This window comes from Nomascus leucogenys, chromosome 15 (assembly GCF_006542625.1).
Source record: "Nomascus leucogenys isolate Asia chromosome 15, Asia_NLE_v1, whole genome shotgun sequence".
Taxonomy (NCBI): Eukaryota; Metazoa; Chordata; class Mammalia; order Primates; family Hylobatidae; genus Nomascus; species Nomascus leucogenys.
This window is the reverse complement of record NC_044395.1, coordinates 53065957-53086892: the sequence shown is the minus strand read 5'-3', so window position 1 is coordinate 53086892 and position 20936 is coordinate 53065957. Positions and strand designations below refer to the sequence as shown.

The window sequence follows — 20936 nt, the reverse complement described above, 5'->3', positions numbered from 1 at the left end:
CTCAAACAAATAGGAGGTCTATCCTTAAATTCTCACCAGGAATCATGGAAAAAAAATCCTACCTCTTGTATACAAGTAGTATTTGTTTGAAAGGACTTTATGTCATGATGTCACATACCCTCACTTCTATGTAGAATGACATCCTATGTTTCAATAAATTTTTATTTCATTTGAATATTTTAGGGGAGGGTAAATTATTGTGTCAATGACTGGTCTCCCTTATGATTCTAGAAATAGAAGGGGCAGTGCTATGATTCAGGCCTCAAAATCCCTGAGAAATGATAGCTTTTTTTTTTACTTGTTTTTCATGGTGACAGCAATTGACCATAACTTGTGATTCTGTATGATATTCACAAACTACAATTGTTAGGATAGAAAGGCGAAGGAAAGGATATGAAGAAAAAGAGAACAGGAAGAGAGAAGATGGGAAAGTTATTTTACAACACAGCAGTAAGATATAGTATTATCTCTTCAAAGAATAGATTTAAAAAGCTGTACAAGCCACAGCTAACATCACACTTCATGGCAAAAGACCGAATGCATTTCTGTTAATGTCAGGAACAAGACAAAAATGTCTGCTCTTGCCATTTCTAACATTATACTGAAGGTTCTAGCTGCTGCAATTAAGCAAGGAAAAAAGGCATCCATATTTGAAGGAAAGAAGCAAAACTCTCCCTTTTTGCATGTGTATCTTGTATATAGAAAACCCTGAGGAATTCACTAAAAAACTGTGGCTTTAGCAAGGTTGCAGGATATAAGATTGGTATATAAATAATTATATTTATGTACATTTGCAATGAACAATCCAAAAATGAAATTAAGAAGACAATTCATATGCAAAAGAATGAAATCAGAACCCTAACTCATACAACGTACAAATACTAACTCAACGTGGATCAACCACCTAAATGTAAGAGCTAAAATTATAAAACTCTTAGAAGAAAATATGATACAAATCTTCATGACTTTCATTAGGCAATGGTTTCTTAGATATGACACCAAAAGCAAAAATAAAAGAAAAAATACACACATTGGACTTCACCAAAATTAGAACCTTTTGTGTACAAAGAACACTGTAAAGAAAATGAAGACAACCCATAGAGTGCGACAAATATTGCAAAGCATATATCTCATAAAGGATTAATAACCCAACTATATAAAGAACTTTTGCAACTCAACAATAACTAGACAATCCAATTTAAAAATGGGCAAAGGATCTCAATAAACATTTCTCCAAATAATATATACAAATGGCCAATAAGCACATGAAAATATGCTCAATATCAACAGTCATTAAGGAAACGAAAATCAAAACCACAGTGAGATACCACTTCATACCAACTAAGATGGCTGTAATCAGAAAGACATATAATAACAAGGATGTGGAGAAATTGGGACCCTCATGCATCGTTGTGAAAATGTAAAATGGTGCAACCACTTTGGAAAACAGCCTGTCAGTTCCTCAAAATGTTAAGCATAGAGTTACTATATGACCCAACAATCTCACTCCTAGGCGTACAGCCAATGGAAATAAAAACATATGTCACAGAAAAGTTTGTACACAAATGCTCATAGCAGCATTATCCATAATAACTAAAAATTGGAAACAATTGAAATGTCCATCAACTGATAAATGAACAGATTAAATGTGGCATATCCATAAAATGGAATATTATTTGGCAATAAGAAGAAATGAAGTACTTACACATTCTACAACACAAATGCGTCCTGAAAACATAATGTAAGTGAAAAAAGCAGCCCCAAAAGACCACATGGTGTATAATTTCATTTATATAAAATAGCCAAGATAGGCAAATCCATAGGGACAAAAAGTAGATTAGTGGTTGCCTATGTTGGGGTGGGAGGATGGGGAAATGGGGGGTGACTGTCAATGCATATAGGGTTTCTTTATGGAGTGATGAAATGCTCTAAAATTGATTGTGGTGATGGTTGAATAATTCTAAGTACACTAAAAACCACTGGATTGTATTTTTTAAGTGGGTGAGTTACATTGTATGCAAATTTTATCTTATAAAGCTGTTATTTTAAAAACACGTACATATGTATATGTGAGTAAATATTCTAATTTTGATGGCTAAATTTTAGTTATTCTTTTCTATGTCTGTCACAACAATCCGTGTATTCACTAGATAATCCATGTTTCTATGACTACTGTCTTAGCTTCATAATGTGAAACAGACTAGATATATTTTCTGATGAGCAGATACTTTTTATAAAATCCATCCTTTTAGAACATTAATTTAAAAGGAAAAAACTTAAAGAAACAAAAACCACCTAAACTATCTTGTTCTTCTTCATTGTAGTCATTACATCACCTTCGTCAACACATTGCTCTGCTAACCACTTGCAGCTTTACTCCCAGTGTTTAAATATATTTACCATAAATCCATTTCATCAGAAATGACATTATTAACTTCAGCAATATATTTGTAACAGTGCTGTACTGTCTGGTACCTTCATAATTTGTTTGCTACTGAAAGCCTAAGTGTGTTAATTATAGTTAAATCCATGGCAACTGAGAGAACTTGATGTTTCCATCATTTTGTACCTACCCCTTTCGAATCAATCACTCCAGGTTTGGCATTAAACTTCACTGTCTTCAATCGGGCACGTTCCTTTCTTTCCACCCTAAAGCAAATTGAGAATAAAGAGTCTCTCACATGACAAGGCATTTATGACTAAGTTCCATATTAAGTGAAGAACATTTTTTCCTCCTATCCTTGCAGCTCAAATAAAATGTGTTCTAAAATATTTCTCTTCCTTTGTTCCATATAAAAAATCTTGGTACAAAGTCTCTAAGTTTCTAACATGTCCCTTGAAATTACTCTGATACATATACTGAGAGTCATGTCATGGTATTTGTAAGCAACAGAGAGGTAGAAAAAATAATATTTGTTATTTAAATGCTTAAATAATTAAATCAAAATCTATTTCAAGAAATCTCAGTCCATAAAGATGAACACCTATATTGGAGACTAAACAAGCTTTACCTCCCCTCTCCTCTTCTCTCTTCCCCTTTTCTTCTTTGTTTTTCCTTCTCTTCCCCTTAAGAACGCTAGTGTATTTAGCTTCACTTTTTAACGAAACATGTTGTATATAATCTGAGCTTTCCTTCTCCCCAATGTCCCTCTGTCATCTCTGCAGATTCATTGTTTTCCTGCTACTTCATTTATTCATTAAACACTTATTGACTGCCTACCATGTATCAAGCAAGGAGCTGGGGAACAAAGAAAAAATATTCTAAAAGCATGACTGCAATGAACTCTTAGCACTGTTCTTTTGGCAAGAACAGTGGTATAAACAAACACAGAAAATGCTGTAGAACAAGATGGCTGATATCAATGTGGGAGCACCTATCTCACTGGGAGGGTGCAAAGGAGGAGTAGAAAGCATTAGGATGGGCTTCTTGGAGGAAATGTCAATTTATCTGAGATTGAAGGATTAGAAAGAGTTTGTCAGTAGGGAAATTTCAGGGGGATTTTTCACAGAAGGAACAACACATGCCTCAACCTGAAGATATGAGTGAGCTACAAGATTGCAGAAAGATTCTAGTACAGGGTACATAGGGGATATATAGGATAGGGCGGTAGGGCTAGCGAGGTGACAGACTCCTTATAATGGGTATCCATCCACATTAAGGACTTGAGTTTTTTCCTTGGGAATCATCATAAGTTCTTAGAGGATATAAAGCAGTGAAGTGATAAAATCAGATCAGCTTTTAAATAAACAACCCTGGTCGAGGTGGAAGATAGACTGAAGGAGGGAAGGAGCAGAAGGAAGCTGGGGGCCTATTTAGAAGCTGTTGCCATAGTCCAGGTGAGAAATAATGAGAAATGATAGTGGGGTGGAGAAGAGGGAAAGGCTTGAGAAATATTAGGAAAATAAAATTGGTTGGACTCATGCCTGTTTGAAGGCCAGGGTTGAAAAAGTGGAAAATAATCTAAATATTTCCCTGATTCTTCTGAGCCCCTCCAGTTAGAAATGATTGCTCCTTTCTAACTGGAACAGTCTCCATGTCAGCATTACCTCTTGATTTCCTTGTGTTTACTTACATCTGCACTGCATATACAGGGTTGTATGTACCTTAAGGTACAAGCCCACTTAACACTTGATGGTGTTTTATAGCAAGTCCTCAATAAATAATTGTCCAACAAAAATAATATTCATTGCATTCTTTTAACATGACTTCTTGTTTAAATATTGCTAGCTTTAAATTCAAAGATGTGGGGGAAAAAAGAGAAAGAAAAAACCTGAACCTACAGAAACTTAGTGGTTTGTGAAGTCTAAGCTATTCATAGATCAATAATTAACAGCATACTCCTTTCTAACTGAGAGCTCTTTTGTGCTCCCAACTGAAACACAGTGAAGATCAGGGTTTCTATAGTTACGGAATGGAATTGCAGAATATATTTATTTCAGCATGAGAGTAGAATATCAGTGGAAACAGCTGAACAAAATTTTTCAAATCTAACGTAATATATTAAAACAACGTGAGGCCGGGTGCGGTGGCTCACGCCTGTAATCCCAGCACTTTGGGAGGCTGAGGCGGGTGTGGATCACCTGAGGTCAGGAGTTCGAGACCTGCCTGGCCAACGGGGTGAAACCCTGTTTCTACTAAAAATACAAAAACACTCTAGCCTGGGCGACAGAGTGAGACTTCGTCTCCTCCCAAAATAAATAAATATAAATAAATAATAAGTAAAACAATGTGTTCCACCAAGAGTGTCTACTTGCACCAGGCATACAACAATTGGGGAGAAAGCAAGATAGATTCCAGATAAGATAAGCTGCCAAGTGGAAAATGCTCACTGATAAAATGCCTCCTTTGAGCTTCATCACTTCATCACCTTTTCTCGATTTTAATCCAAGTGCAAATGATAATTTATATTCATCTCTTTGTATTCTTCTAAAACTGTTGTTACAGCCCTAACTTTATTTCAGCTTCTTTGCATTCATTGGGCTATAGTCAATGCTTTGGCATCATTCAATGATGCCAAAATGACGGTAGTATGCAGAGAATACATGGTTATTTGATCAGGGTATGCAAATAAATTCTGCATAAACCCACAGAACTCACACAGGTTCCAAACATACATAATGTTAGGAGGAACTCAGTATTCAACTCTCAGAACTGTTTGGACAGAGCGTTCTAATACTGTCCCCTGCCCTGCACCTCAACCCCGTTTCTATGTTTATCCTTTTCAATTTTCTTGAGAAATGTCTCGGTTGGGAAGATTTTAATGGTTCATCCCTTAAATTTTAAAAAGGTTGCAAAGAATATTAAGTCAGCCAGACACACAGACAGACACACACAAATACACACACACACATACACTCACCTACCATTTGCTATAGTTTATTATTATTAAACAGGTAATAGAGAAAGTAAAAAAAAAAATTGAAGCCATATGGAGGTCACATACTTCCAGTTCACTCATGAAGGAAGTTGGAAAGCTTTGCTTCCTATTTGGGTTGAAAGTTTCATTAATAATAATATAAGTGGCTGCTGAAGTTGCAACATATAATTATTAATAAAGTTCCTTCACATTTACATCATCTCATTTGGTCCCCACAACAACGTAAGGATTTAGGTATTATCAATCTCATTTTATGACCAAAGAAACTGAGACTTGAAGCTTGCCAGATCAGAAAGTGGTAGAAACAGAACCTGAACATACATTCTCTGACGGCTAACTTCAGTGTCTGTCCAAAGCCACTCAATTTGGGAAACAGCATTCAGGTACCTCCCAAGCCTGCATTATCCAAATTCTCAACAAACGTGAGATTTTTGGATGCAGTTTCCACAGTTTGAAGGCACACACATATCCTTAGAAGTCTGGGCTGAGGTTTTCACAAATGATAACCAATGTACCCTTGCATCCCCATCTCCCTAATGTCCTGAATGCTATGAATACTATTAATTATTAAAGAAACCACAACCAAATTTAAGCACACAATCATTGAGTTACTAGCATACCACAAGAAGTTGACCTCAAAATTCAGAATAAATTTACTTTAAACACGGAAATCTGCTTAGTTAAATCCCTATTTGAGTTGATCTGTCTCCTCAGCACATCAGCAACCCTAATAGTGCATTCCCATCACAGAGGCTTGCATTACTGCCTCTTGGGGTTCTCTGCAAACCTCTTTCCTTGAGAGGGAGGCTATGTCTGTGGCTTATCTTCCTCATCTGCCTCAGCCCTTTCCTCTCTCCTAGCTCTTTCTGGGATGCATGTGAATGGTTTACTGTTGACATGAGAGTTAAGTCTGGAAAAGAGAGCTCTAAATAATGTGGTGTTTTTTTTTTTTTCCTGGCAACAAAAGCTCAAATTTTGAAAAATGCTATTATTGGAATGTACACCAAGTGTTAGAAACTGTGCTAAGCACTCCACCTATAATTTCTATAATCCAGGGCTTGACATGAGCTGAGTACGTAGATGCTTAATGAGCCTTTGTTGAATGAGTAAATAAATGAACTCTCAAGGGGGCTACTAGTTCTTTACCTAATTGTGAAAACAATTAGGTCGGGGAGTTTAAGTGAATTGCTGAACAACCAGTTTTTCCCATAAAAAGTGATTTGCCATTTCACATCTTACCTTCTTGGTGAGAATCTAGGTAAAAGTCTAGCATCGCTTTTTCTTGTTTTACTGAGTAAGACTTCTTTGGCTAGTAAATATTAAGGTCCAAAGGCTTTCACCTAAAGAAATTGTGGACCACCTGAAGAGACAGACCAAATCTCAATGACAACAATTGCCTTACTTCCCCACTCACACTTAGACTCAAGCAATTAATTAGACTGTTTGAGCAGAAATAATCCTCCCTGTCCAAGTCTCATCACTGACCAAAATACCAAAAACATAAATGGAATGGCAAAATTTGAACAATCAGTTCTGACATTTCACATCTCCAGAGAGCACCAAATGGCCATGCTTTAATAAGCCCAACTGTCTCCTTCTCCCCCATCTGGCATTTTTAGGTTCTGGCCAAACCCATAATTGGGTCAGGCTTGGAGCACTGGACAGTGGGAACATCATTTGTCCCTGGGAGTTCCTATCTCTATGCTCCACAGGTCCTGTTGGAGGGAGAATTAGAATGTCACCCACATTAGTGGCCACAGGCTTGCTGTGAAAGCTAGGTGAGTAAACTCTTATATAATGCCAGCCATATGCTGCCATCTGAGAGCCCAAGTGACCAGTCACTAGGTAATAAGGAATAGTCTCTTTGAGAGAGCATGGGACAGCCAGGCGCGGTGGCTTATGACTGTAATCCCAGCATTTTGGGAGGCCGAGGCGGGCGGATCACCAGAGGTCAAGAGTTCGAGACCAGCCTGGCCAATATGGCAAAATCTCGTCTCTCCTAAAAATACAAAAATTAGCCAGGCATGGTGGCAGGCGTCTGTAATCCCAGCTACTCAGGAGGCTGAGGTAGGAGAATAGCTTGAACCCGGGAGGTGGAGGTTGCAGTGAGTTGGGATTGTACTCCAGCCTGGGCAACAAAAGTGAGACTCCATCTCAAAAAAAAAAAAAAAGAGAGACCATGGAACAAAACCCAGTTTGGCCTCCTACACACTATGTAATCTCAGAAAAGTGATTCTATGCTAAGAGTCCAGATTTTAAAGTCACACAAGCCTGGGTTTGAATTCTGCCTCTTCCACTTACTAGGTCTATAACTTAGGGTGGTCCTCAACCTCTTAGGATTTCAGATTTTGTGTTGATACAATTAGTAGTGCAGACTTCAAAAATTTATAATGAATGTTAAATGAGATAATACAAGAAAATTGTTTAGTACAATGTCTGATCTATAGTAAGAACTCACTATACAATAGGTTGCTACAAAGATGATTATGATAATGCTGCCCATGATATCACTTCTCATTACTGGTCCCAATTTCCTTACTTGTAAAAAGGAAGTAATACAGGTACCCTACTTCAGGTGCTCACTGCCAAGTCAGTCCCTTTATGCCAGGTGGGAGCAAGACATGGACTTCCATTTTTCCCTCTTAAGAGACCCTGCCACCAGACTTGAGAGCTGTAGGGCCAAGAAGAGCCCCAAACCTTTGCAGTTGATCATAGAGACATCAGAAAGGCATGTGTCTGAATCCAGGCTTAGCCCTCTGCTGCCACTGTAATTTTGGCAAGCTACTTGAATTATCTGACTTTCTATTTCCTTACTTGGCATATGCTCCTAGGGTAGTGTGTTCCTGGTGTAGTGTAAAGCCATCTGGCTTTGCTATCAAAGAGACTGGTGTTTGGTCAGTGGCTGGCTGTGTATTTTTGGGTAAGTTACTCGACTTCTCTGATCCTCAGTTTCCTTATGAGGTTTTTGTGAAGATTAAATTGAAATCATGTATTTGAAAGCACCTGGTGCAATACATGATCAGTGCTGTTATCAGATGGAATTCACTTTCTGTCTGCTGCCGTTTCACTTTCCTGGCCTTTACAATATAGCCCTCATTGCCCCAATCACAGAGTAGCTGTGCCACAGTTACATGTTGGTCCCACAAGTGATGGGCTCCAGGTAGTGAACCAACAATAGTACATGGCACTCACATGCTGCCCAAGCAATGCTTGCTGAATTGAATTTTGCCAGCTCTTATTTTTGTATCTGTAGGGGGCAAGATTGCATATGTCTGAAGTACAATTCTGTAGCCTGGATTCAAATTCCAGTTCTGCCACTTACTACACGGGCAATTTCAGGCACATTAATGAACCTCTCTGTGCCTCAATCTCCTCATTTGTAAAATAAGGATAATAACAGCAACTTACTCATAGGGTTCTAATGAGGTTTAAATAAATTCATAATTGTAAAGGGCTTACAACAGTGTCTAGCGTGCAATAGGAATGTTTTGTTAAATAAAATTTATTCACCATCTTCAGAAAAAAGGAGGGGGAAGGTGATAATATTCATACTCTTCATCTCATGGTTTCATTTGGGATGATTAAATGACATTATCAATAGAGAAACATTTTTGTAAAGGGTATAAAGTCATACACTGATGTTATCCATTATAAGATTTAAAAAATTTTCCAGATCAGCACTACTAGGTAAATTATACTCAGGAAACAGGCTAGAAAGAAATTAACGATTGAAAAATAACATCAACCTAATAAATGTACATTTTAAATTACATTAAAATAAGTACATGGGTACTCTTTGTGGGGTAGAATTATAAGTGATTTTTATTTTATGTTTTTCTAAATGTTCCCACCTTTCTACAATAAAAGGTATTACTTTTACAAATACTTAAAGGAATAAAAGTAACTATTTTGAAAATAATTAAAATCCTAAAAAGAAAATTTGGCAGAAATTTATTTAGTTATAAATTACATATCTATAATATATATATATATTATATATATGAGGTGGAGCTACTGCACCCTTCATAAAAAGTAGAATGTAAATAAATATCAGCCTTGCAGTCACTAATCAAACTCATTTTCCAGGTCAGCTATACTCTGGTTGTTAAGATGGTTCTCTTCCAAAATAAGAGAGAAATAGCTAATTCAAGAATGATTACCAGCAGGTGGAAAATTATTCAGGAGGAATAGCATTGAGAATGTTCTTCTGGAGAAAAATGATGAGCTAATTGAACAAACAAATGACTTGATAAGATTGGTTAGAATCACGGAAACTCAGGGTTGGAAAGAGTCAGAAAATTGTATAGTTCAACTCCTGTATCCAAAGTTTGAATCCCTTTTCTATTTTCCCAGGTAGTCCATGCCATCTTTAGGCAGCTCCAACTAGTGAGAGGATTTCTTTAAAATGAGCTGACATCTATTTCCGCATAGCTTTCCTTCCTCCAGCCCATTACTATCTTCGGGGCCATAATTCAACAAGATGGCTCCCTCTTCTAGAGAACAGCTCTTTAGACAGCTCAAAATAATTAAAGCAAACCAAAATGCACATTGTCTTGACATTTTATTTGAAGTAAATGGAAATGGAGAGACCCAGAATATAAACAAGCCAGTGCTGAGTCAATGCTTTAAACATATAACCTTTCAGAAAACACACACAGCCATTATACAGTCAGAATGCCCTGGCAAAGCAATGTCAGGCAATTATCCAGGAGCCAAGAGGCTTAAAGAAACCCAGAGAACTCTGCTGGTGGGAGATCTATAGGCACTGGCATGGGGGAGGGAGAGGCTCCCTGGAATTTCGGCACCTTCACTGTGACTCCTCCTGGCTAAAGGTAAGAGAACAGCTGAGGACCAGTGAGCCCTCTGCTTTCCATGTCCCATTCTTCCCCACGCTGTGCGACCACAGGCAGAGAGAAGAGAGGATCAGTTGTCTTGGGAGCACAAATATCCCACAGAGTTATTCTGAGGTTTAAGTTCCATCTCCCCACTATGGTTTGTACTAGCTCAATCACTTGATGTGTAGTAGCACTTGAATGCCCAGCTTCACTGGGAATATTTTACAAAGGCATTTTGGGTGTTTGGAGATGAGGATCAAAGCCCTTTGAGAAATTGGCAGCTTGAGAAAAGCTAGCGCCTGCTTTTATTAAGCATCATTCCTGACTGATTTTGTACTATATCTAGTCTCTGGGATACAGCCAATTTCTGTTTCTTGGACATCTTGGTACCAAAGGGACATTTGTGAGAAGGAAAGTTCCTGTCTGGTGATGGATCCACTGGGACAGATTAAGGAGTTGGCTGTTCTGAAGCACATTTCTGCTTCTCAAAAGCAGAGCTGAAGAAATGCTTGGAAGAGAAAGCATGATACTCTTGATTTAGGAAACACACAGAACTAAAAATCTGGGTGGCTACTGGAAGTTGTGAGGTTGGAAACAAGAGTAAAGAAAACAGTAAAAAAAAGAAAGAAAATTGTAAACCCAGTCCTTAGACCTCACCAGATGTTTGACAGCTCATATCCCAAGCATCTGAATTTGAGATGAAGGTTTTCAATTTTTTTCTACTAATATTTGGAGATATTACATAGCCAGGACCTTAGCCTAGTAAATTGCCTACTTCATTTGCCTTCGACTTGGCCTTTCTGTAACATTCATTGGTAAATGTTGAAACTCTGGAAATAAATGGACTGAATTTGTAAGTCAGCATATGAGCTGATAAGCACAAGTTTGCACATGCACACACTGGTAAAAGTTTTAGGAACACAGTGTAAGCTGATCCTCTTTCTTCCTTTATTTCTTGTCACAGTCACCAATTTTGGTAAAACCCTAATACAGGAGGAAGAGGATTTTTAATTCATGTCACCTGTCACCACTGACAATTTTCCTGCAGATTGACTATCCCATTTAAATAAAGTTAATTTTGTGAAGTTTCTCCCACCTTTTTCTTCCCTCATCTCCACTCCCTGGATAGCTGAAAAGCAAATATTCTAGTACAAAAGGCATTCTTACCTCCGTTTGCTGGGGATGACCCCCATCTCCTCACTGTCTCCCTCCAGCATGACTCTCCTGGCTTGCCACCACTCATCATCAGAGGCATTGATAACGTGGAGAATATCTCCGTATTTAAAACTAAGTCCTTGACTTGGCAGCCCACTGTCCTTGCTCTTGTCGTAGTCGAACATGGCTCTGGAGGAAAGCACAAAAGAGGACATTGTTAGGAATCTCTGGCAGCACAGATTTAGGATTTATGGTTTCAAATGTTCACTCTTGCTCTGAGAACCCATCATCACTTGATATCAACTCCCGGGATGATTCCCTGGATCACAGTCCACACTCTCACTGCTTTGGCAACACACTAAAGTTAGTTCTTGCTGCTTCTTGGAGGTTACAGGGGTGGCCTATAGATCCCCAAACCTGAGATCTGCTTCTTTTCTTGGAGACCATCAGATGTTAGAAGGTGATAATAGAAGATGAGAAAGGCAGTTTACTACCTAGTTGAGATTTTTTTCCCCTCCCATTACAATCAATTTTTAAAATTACTAAAAAAAGTAAAATAATAAAGAGAAACATGGCTATATTTCTAAATGAAGCATTTTTTACTGTAAACAAATCATCTCAGATGTAACAGCCTGTAGAACTGTTTCTTTTATAATGGGAAAAAATGGTAATAAATGTCCACCCATAGTAGGCAGTGATTCCTCCACTCAATGAAATATTGGACCACCACTGCAACTGGATGAAGAGGTTAATGTAATCACCTGAATACATGCTTAAAATGCAGCAAATTAAAAAATCTATGCATATGTGTGTGTATGGATAGATATAAGTCATATAAACAACACGACAGATCTTTTTGCTTCCATGCAATGCCGAGCTTACCTCATCATGGCACTTATCTCTGAATTACAATTCTTGCTTTCTGTATTATGCTGCCCCCACTAAAAAGCATTTGCTAAGCATTTGTTAAGGCCAATGCACTGTAATATGTGTGAGTGGCATCAGAGGGAGGTGGAATCAGAATCAAAATGATGAACTAGACCTTAGAAACTAGCTGTCATCATTAAGAGGTGGACATTTGCCACCACTCCTATATTGTCCACATCCTGCTGTATATCCCGTTTTCAAAAATCACCACCCCACACATACAGCATATGACTTTCCCAGAGAAGCAGATTTCACTACCTGTCTGTGTATTCCCCTTTGATTTCATTCTAAGAATTTCCTTAGAGTATAACCACTATGTATGCAAAACTAGCAAGATCTGGGGAACAGATTTTTCTAAAAAATTTGTTTTATTTTAGATTTTTCCACACTGAGGACCAAGTGTGGTTTTCTTCTTCTTTTTTTTTTTTTTGCCCATCAAAGAAATGTCACATCTGCTGCCATGGCAACAAGAAAGAGCTGAAGACAGCATCTAGAGCTCTTAAACACAGCAGGAGAAGTATAATTAATTGCAACATAGTCCCTTTTTCATTAACACTGTCTCCCAGAGATGGAATTTGGAGAGGGTTTCTAGGTCCAAGCTCCCGGAATGAATCATTTTCACCTTGACCACCCCTACCAAAGGCTCAGGTAAAGCCCCAGTCAGGAACAGGGAGCTGGGGAAAGAAGCTATCCATTCCCTGATCCTGTGATGTGACATACATTAGTTAACATTCTTGAGCCACAGGTTTTTTGATGCAAAATTAGTCTAATAACAACATTACCTAGAATTACTGTGATCCTTAATGAAATAACACATATGCAGCATTAAGCCTATAGTATGTGCAGTCTAGTGTAGTACAGTGTGGTTATGAATATGGACTACTGGGTCCATGTCCTGCTCCTACTATATCTTAGTCTTACAGCTAGTCAGCTGGGCAGTTACTTAGTCTCTTTCAGGCTTCAGTTTCCTCATATACAACATAGTGATAATGAGGACAATGATAATAACAATACCTCCATTATTGAGTTGCTGTATGGGTAAAATGTTACATAATATATATAAAACATGTACAAATGGGCCTGGCACACAGTGACAAATAGTAAGTATGAACTAATATTTTTATTATTATCTCCCTTTTTCCTTTTGGGTAGATGCTAATACAAATCTTTTCTATAGATTCTACTCTGTGCACAAAGGAGTTCATGTAGCAGGCCTGAGGCTGCTGTTCTTGCTTGTAAGGGTGGCCCTTGGCTGACATCTGGAAGGTTAGATTTTGGGAGGGTTCCCACCATTTTCTCGTAAGAATGGCTTACTGTGCCTAAACTGTTTGTACAAATATCATTTATACTGAACACCTGCTTTCTTTCTGGGAGTCTGATATTGTGGTATGTGCTAGGCAGAGGCTGCCTACATGACCAGCCCCCAGTAAACCTGGACATTGAGTCTCTAATAAGATTCCCTGGTAGAACAAATTTCGCACCTGTTGTCGCAATTTGTTGCTGGAAGAATTAGGCACTTCCTGTGTGACACTACTGAGAGAGGACTCTTGGAAACTTGCAGCTAATTTTTTTCCAGACTTTGACCTATGCTCCTGCTCCCTTATCTGACATTGTTTTATATCTTTTTGTGGTAATAAATCATAATCATGAGCATGATCATGCTGAGTCTTGTGAACTATCCTAGTGAGTCATCAACCTGGGAGTTATCTTGGGGACCCCAACACACGCTCTATAGATTGCAAAGCATTTTCACATAAGTTACCTTATTGTGACTCAATCAGTTGCTGTGAAGAAGGTATGACAGACATAGTACTATCCTCCCCACTTTTTTTTGGTTGTTGTTAAAAGATGAGGGACAGATCTAGTGGGGCCCACTAACTCCAGAATATATAGCTTAGTGGTAGCAACCTAGGACCAGAACTTGGGTCTCCAGATCCAAGTTTAGTTCAGTGCCCTTCACCTTGCCCCCTCATTCATCCTGGGAGGTGGTGATGATAAGGTGTTGAAGATGATAACCACGATGGCTACTACTACTTACGCCCTTGTTAGGTGGTCTGGCACTTTGTAGTCATTGTCCTATTTGATGTCACAGCAACCCTAAAGGTAAAAATTAGTATCCCCACTTTACAGATGAGGGAAGGAGGCTCAGGAAGTTAAGGAGCCTGGCCCAGGTCACACATACACATGTGGTGGAGGTTGAATATAAAATGAGGTGTATCTGACTCCAAAATCTGCTTCCTTGCCATTTTATTATGTGGCTCAATTTCCCCACTTGTTGCCCTCTCGCCATGCTCACGATCTAGCAGTGCCAAAGACTTTTAACCTTCCCTTCAGGGCTGACAACTGCTTCTTCCCTAAATTCCTGAAACTCCCTTACTGCTCAGTCCTTGTCCAAGTATTTCTTATCCCCAAAGTCCTTGAACTGCTGGCCTGACTCCAGGCTTCTTCTGGATGTAAACTATGGGGAGTTGAGGTAGAGAAACCATCAGAAAGGCTAACAAGTAGCAGCCAAGAAGGCAGGCTCTGGAGCCAGACTGCCTAGGTTTGCAGTTTTTTAACTATGTGATCTTAGGCAAGTTACGTAACCCCTCTGGGCCTCAGATTTTCTTAACTGTAAAACTGGCGTAAGTCATAACACCATCTATCTCAAAAGAGTTTTGGTGAGGATTAAATGAAATAATATATGTAAAGTATTATAACACTAGCCTGGCACTAATGAGGGCTCAATAAATGTAAGATATTATTATAATAACTGTTATTCTGAAAAATGTATTAGAATTTGAATCAGGGGATCTGTGTGCCAATCGTGCCACTTAAAAGCTGTTTTCTGGACTATGTGAAAGACATCTAAAATATCTCTGTATCCTCAGGACCTAGTAGGGTGCTGGACCCAAAGTAGACCCTCAATACAGGTCTGTGAAAATGTTTCAGGTGGCTTTTGAAAGCCCATCTTCTCTCATGTCTCTGCATTCCCATTTGAAGTGGGGGTGGGGACTATTCCTGGAGGTCCCTACCGGGTCAGACATTCACTCGCCTGTGCTCTTCTATTCCCAAGAGTCCTTAAGGGGAACTTTCCCACTCCTGCTGTTAGCTGCAGGTGTCCTTCCTGAGGAGCTCAGCAACAGGCTCTTTCCACGAGCTCTATTGATCTTGGACAATCTGCCCCTCTAGGATTACATTTATTCAGACTTGTCAGGTCCCTAAAACCAAGCAGCTGACACATTTCAGCAGCTTCTGGCTCCTTTGGATATTAATGGATCCTCACATCTGGGAAAAATGCTACAGTGCCCCATCACCTAATTTAACAAGCGATAAGCTATTTTTAATTTGTTTTATGTGCTAATTCATCACAGCAACTTTTATAAAATGCCATTAAGACTCACACTTTCCATTCAGGGTGCTTTTAGCGAGTCCATTAGACAAGTAGAATTGGACATGAATAATGTAACAACTCTCCCATCCCTCCTGCCCCTCCTGAATTTCAATGTGTGGTGGCCCCTTGCCAACTGGGGAAGTCTAGTAAGGGAAGAGTGAAGCAGCTGCTCATCCTCATGACTGTGCAACATGGCTGTGAGATACCTGGGTACCCTACTAAAATAGTGCTTTTTAGGTGTCGCACAACTTAGTAAGCATTTTATATTCATTGTCTCACTCAATTTATTGGGTAGGCAACATAGCATATGGGTTATATGCCAGGCTTCCAAGACAGAGGAGAGCTGGGTTTATGTCCCAGTTCTGCCATTCTTAACTGTATAATTTTGGCATGTTACTTAACCTCTTAGATAACCACTTTACCATAGATGGCCATTCTCTTATTTAGGAAATTCACATAGTAATGGCACTAAAGCAAAAGGGTGCTGTGTAGATATGACAATGGGACGACACGTGTAAAGTACCCAACACAGATGAGTTCCTCTTTGTTATTATTTCTGACAATTCTGCCATGTAAGCATTTTTGGTCTCATAAAGAAAATGAGATATAAAGAGCTGAAAAGAAAATAAGATACTAAGTAGCAGAGCCAGGATTCAAATATAGATAGATGTGTCTCACTCAAAAGCTCATGTTCCTAATCTTAGAATTCTTGGAATTCCTGATAAGAAATGTTGTACTTAGATCTTATACCTAAGGATTTCATGATTTGATGATAACACTTATAGTGATACCATGGACTAGCCTGCAAAAAAGATGCATGAGTAGTTTATAGAGGACACATTCAGTTCTCACAGCTACCCTGCAATGTATCTATTAGCCTTGTATTATAGAAGAGGAAATACAGACTTGGATAATTTAAGCAACATGTTCAATGTCATGCCAGCTATCAAGTGATGGGGCAGGACTCAAAGCCTGTCTGCTTCTAAGACCTATGAATTTCCTGCTATACCAACCTCTATGCTCTTTTGCAAGCAACTCTTTCCAGCTCAAAACACTCACACTCTCCACTTGGGCTTAGACTGAGGTAATATTTAACAATCATGGACCTTAAAAGTATTGGTGTTTACTATGGAGGCCAGGGAATTTAGTTTTGGCTGTACCACTTTAAAGCTAGGAGGGCAGCAAATGATGAGGATGGAGAGACAGTATCACTAAGAATACGAAAAATTATTTGATATGTTTCATAGTTAACAAGGATATGGTAGGAGAAATATCCTTAACTCACTCCCCCAAAATGTCCACACTTTAATTCTCAGAGTCTATGAATATGTTATCATATATAGCAAAAGGGACTTGGAGATGTGATTAAGGTTAAGGATCTTGAGAAGGGGAGATTGTCCTGGATTATCTGGGTGGACCCAATCTAATTACATGAATCCTTAGAAGTGGAAGAGGAAGACAAAAGAGTGGATCAGAGAGATGTGACATGGGAAGGACTTGACCCACCACTGCTGGTTTCAAAGTTAGAGGAAGAGGACCACAAGCCAAGGAAAATGGTGGCCTTTTACAAACTGGGAATGGTTATTTAGGTTACAGCCATCAAGAAAACAGGCACCTTAGTCCTATAACCATATGATGACCTGAATGAGCACAAAACGATTCTCCTATTGATCCTCTAGAAGGGCTACAGACTGCTGAAAGCTTTATTTTATTCTGGTGAGATCTGTACGAGACCTACAGAACTATAAGATAATTTGTGTTGTTTTAAGTCATTGGGTCTGTGATAATTTGTTATGGTAGCAATAGAAAACTAATATCAACTTTGGTACTGGAAGTGGGGTGCTATGTAACAAATAGCTAGAAGTGTAGAAATGGCTTTTGAATTGGGAAGTGGACAGAGGCTAGAAGAATGTTGAGGAACATGATAGAAAAAAACCTAGATTGCTTCTAAGAAGAGATTGCAGAAATACAGACTTTAAGGATATTTCCAGTGAAGCTTTAAATACTTCTTATGGAAATCTGGACTTGGAGAATGCTGAGGGTGACAGCTCAAATAGAAATGAGAAGCATGTTATTGGAAACTGTAGGAAAGGGATCCTGGTTACACAGTGGTAGAAAGCTTAGTAGACTTATGCCCTGTAGTTACATGAAAAGAAGAACCTTTGGGGGCCAGAGGCAGACTGTGGTAGGAAGAATAATGGTTCTCCAAAGATGTCCATACCTTAATCTCTAGAGCCTTGTGTGGCAAAGGAAATTTGTGGATGCAATTAAGGTCAAGGGTCTTGAGATGGGGAGATTATCCTAGATTATGTGGGTGGGCCAAATCTAATCACATGAGTCCTTAAAACTAGAAGAGAAAGGCAGAATAGAGATGGAACATGAAAAGGACTTGAGTGCCATTGCTAAGATTTGAAAATGGAGGAAGCAAATTTGTCATGGCAGTAATGTAAAGCTAAAACAGAGGACAAGAAACAACATGCTTTCATAGAGGGCAGGTAGAAGACAAGGGCCACCAGTTTGAGGATTCTGTCAAAGATTCTTTGGAATAAAACAACTACTCAGCAACAACAACAACAACCCACTGAGTGCCTGTTATGGACCAGGTTGTGTGAAAAGTACATTTATGTAATTCCATCTCATTGAATCCCTGTAAAAAGTTTGAGTTATAGGTATGATTATTTCTATTTTGTAGATAAAGAACTTAAGAACTAAGGTTTTAATTCTACTTCTCACAAAAACCTTATGTGATAAATATAATTTTCCGTATTTTAAGATAAAGAATCTGAGATACAGAAGAAGCAGCCCTTTCCTTCTCTAAAATTGCAAATCACTCTGCTCTTTTACCTCTCTGGGAAGCCTACAACTTCTAGTCTTGAGTGGGAATATGTCTCATCTCCTTTATTACATCAGAAACAACATCAGGAGCTCCCAGACCAAGTCTCAGCACAGAGTTTTCACAGATGGATTTATAAATGAACAAGTGAATCAGCAAATTACTCCCTTCTGTGCTGTGAACTTGTTTGGTCTAAGGAGGCCTTTGTTTCCCTGACAACATTAAGATCTAAGGAACAGAGCGCTTTGACTCAATTTCCTTCATTTCTTGAAGTTGAGGCCTCTGCTTGATTAGAGGAGACCTGGTCCTCACCTTTCTATGCAGCAAGAGAAAGAACACTAGCAACAGAAAATAAAGTCCGCTCTCTGCTCCATCCCACTGTGCCTGGCTTGGACACATACGAGCCATTTTCACATTGTCAAGGTAAGCACATATGAATAGTGCAAGAAGCATAGATGTTGGAATGAAGAAACACATGGTTAAGTCAGTCCACTCTTTCTAGCTGATTGTCATTGAGAAAATAAGTGGAGTAATCTGAGCTTCAGTTTTATCTATAAAATGAGGTTTATCATTCCTACATCTCACATATTTGCAGAGATTCGATGAGAGGATAGAGGAAGAGCATTTCATATAATAACTGGCAAAGCAAAAGTTCCTTTATTTCACCTCTTCTCTACTCTAAAGATAAGCAAGTGTCCCACAAGTACTGGAAGGGGGATGAAATATGGATGGTGTTTTTACAAATGTGACATAAAAATGCATATGTAGTAAACTTCTTCAAAACATTTTCTCACTACAGGGGTATGGGAAAGGATGTTGGGAGCAGAGAGATCTAAACTTTAGTTGCTGTTATTTTATAAAAATCACAATTTTCTATTTGTATTATCTTCTTAAAAACAATCATTTGCCCACTCGTGCATTTAGTGCATATGTATTTTGAAAACAGAGAAGGCACCCCGGAAGTAAAAAGAAGCTTAGATGGAGTTAGTGCAGATTTCTAGTCCTGGCTTCAACATAATTCACTATGTGATCTTGAGTAAGGTACTTAACCTCTATGGGCTTCAGCTTCTATAATAATTAATAGACCAACTGCATTTCTCTAGGATGTATTCAACTGTGACCCAAAATATAGCTCCCAAAATGTAGGCATTATTCTCATTTTGTCGAAGGGAAGATTTATTATGTTCCGTGGATTGTATCACATGGGTTATACCACTTAATCAACCTTATAAAGCAGATTTGTATTATTTAAAGATACTCTTCGTATTACAACAGACTGCTTCTATGTTTTGAGGGTGTTGGGAAATGTCCATATCTATTGTTCCTAAAAAATCAGGCAATCACTGTCATGACTGCAGATAGAACTAATTGGACAGCAACCAGAGGTCCTTACAGGTTGGGCCTCCCTGCAGCTATAGCTTTTTGAGTATAATCAGGGAAGAAGCATAACTTCCAGGGGGAACAACTTTCTCTTTCTCTCTCTTAAGTCTTCAGTGCTCCCGATTCCCCAAGAGACGTGGCATGAGCAGATTTCACATGTCCGGGGGCTTGCATGTTGATCATTTTGGACAACTCATCATCAGAGTCTCCAGGGATGGGGCCCCATTTGAGCCCACCTTCTCTTTCAGGCTGTCCTGGCAGTCTGTCAGATTGGTTGAGCTCCAATGTTGACTGATAAGTCTCTTATCTGAGGGAAACAGAGGCAAATCTGAACCTGCGCAGAGCCAGAACTCACTGGATCACAGTGAATGGCATTTCAGGTTTCAGGGCTGGGTAAGGCTGCAAAGATTAATCATCTTATAATCATTTTCCTTTCCCCCAAATGCCATCAGCTGGCCACTCAAAAAATGAAATGTGGGTAAGAGGAAGACTGCTTGGATGAACGGCCCAGGTTTTATGACACTTTCAAGAGCTCTTAAGTTCTGGGTCTGTGTATAAGGCAATTGAGATATGTTAACTGAGATATTTCAGAGAGGCTGACAAAGCCCTGATTACAGTCTTTTATTTCTGAATTGGGCTAAAAATGTAGATCAAGCTTTGATATTCACCTTTCAGTATTTTACTGCCATTAATTAGTAAGCTTGGGCTGGGAAAAAGAAGAAATATCCTGGCATGGAATTTTATTATTGCTAATAGACGATTATCATTCAAACATTTAAGTTTATATATGCATGACTCATGTGAAGATCATGAGATGATAAACTCAGATACTCCTGGATTCAAATATTAGCTCGCTATTTTAAGCTGCAGTATGATTTTCAGCAAATTACTTCATATCTTTGTACCTGGGCTTCTGTATATGAAAAATGAGGGCCAAGAATCCCTGTCCAAGAGGGTCCTTATGAGAATTACACATGAGAGCTTTTAGAATCCAGTAGGTACTCAATATTTGTTAATTGAGTCTAAAATATCTAAATTTTTTCCCCTGTAAATTC

The 20936-nt window shown here is 38.8% G+C and overlaps 1 protein-coding gene across 23 annotated transcripts in view; it reads right to left on the bottom strand.

Moving 5' to 3' along the window:
- Positions 1-20936, bottom strand: part of DLG2 (discs large MAGUK scaffold protein 2) — a 2190999-nt gene that overhangs the window by 83592 nt on the left and 2086471 nt on the right. For all 23 annotated transcript variants that reach the window (XM_030828789.1, XM_030828794.1, XM_030828795.1 and 20 more), the window contains 2 exons: positions 11381-11557; positions 2574-2649 (listed from right to left, as the gene is read on the bottom strand). In XM_030828789.1, the coding sequence (XP_030684649.1) occupies positions 2574-2649; positions 11381-11557 (253 nt within the window). The remainder of the gene's footprint in view (positions 1-2573; positions 2650-11380; positions 11558-20936) is intronic.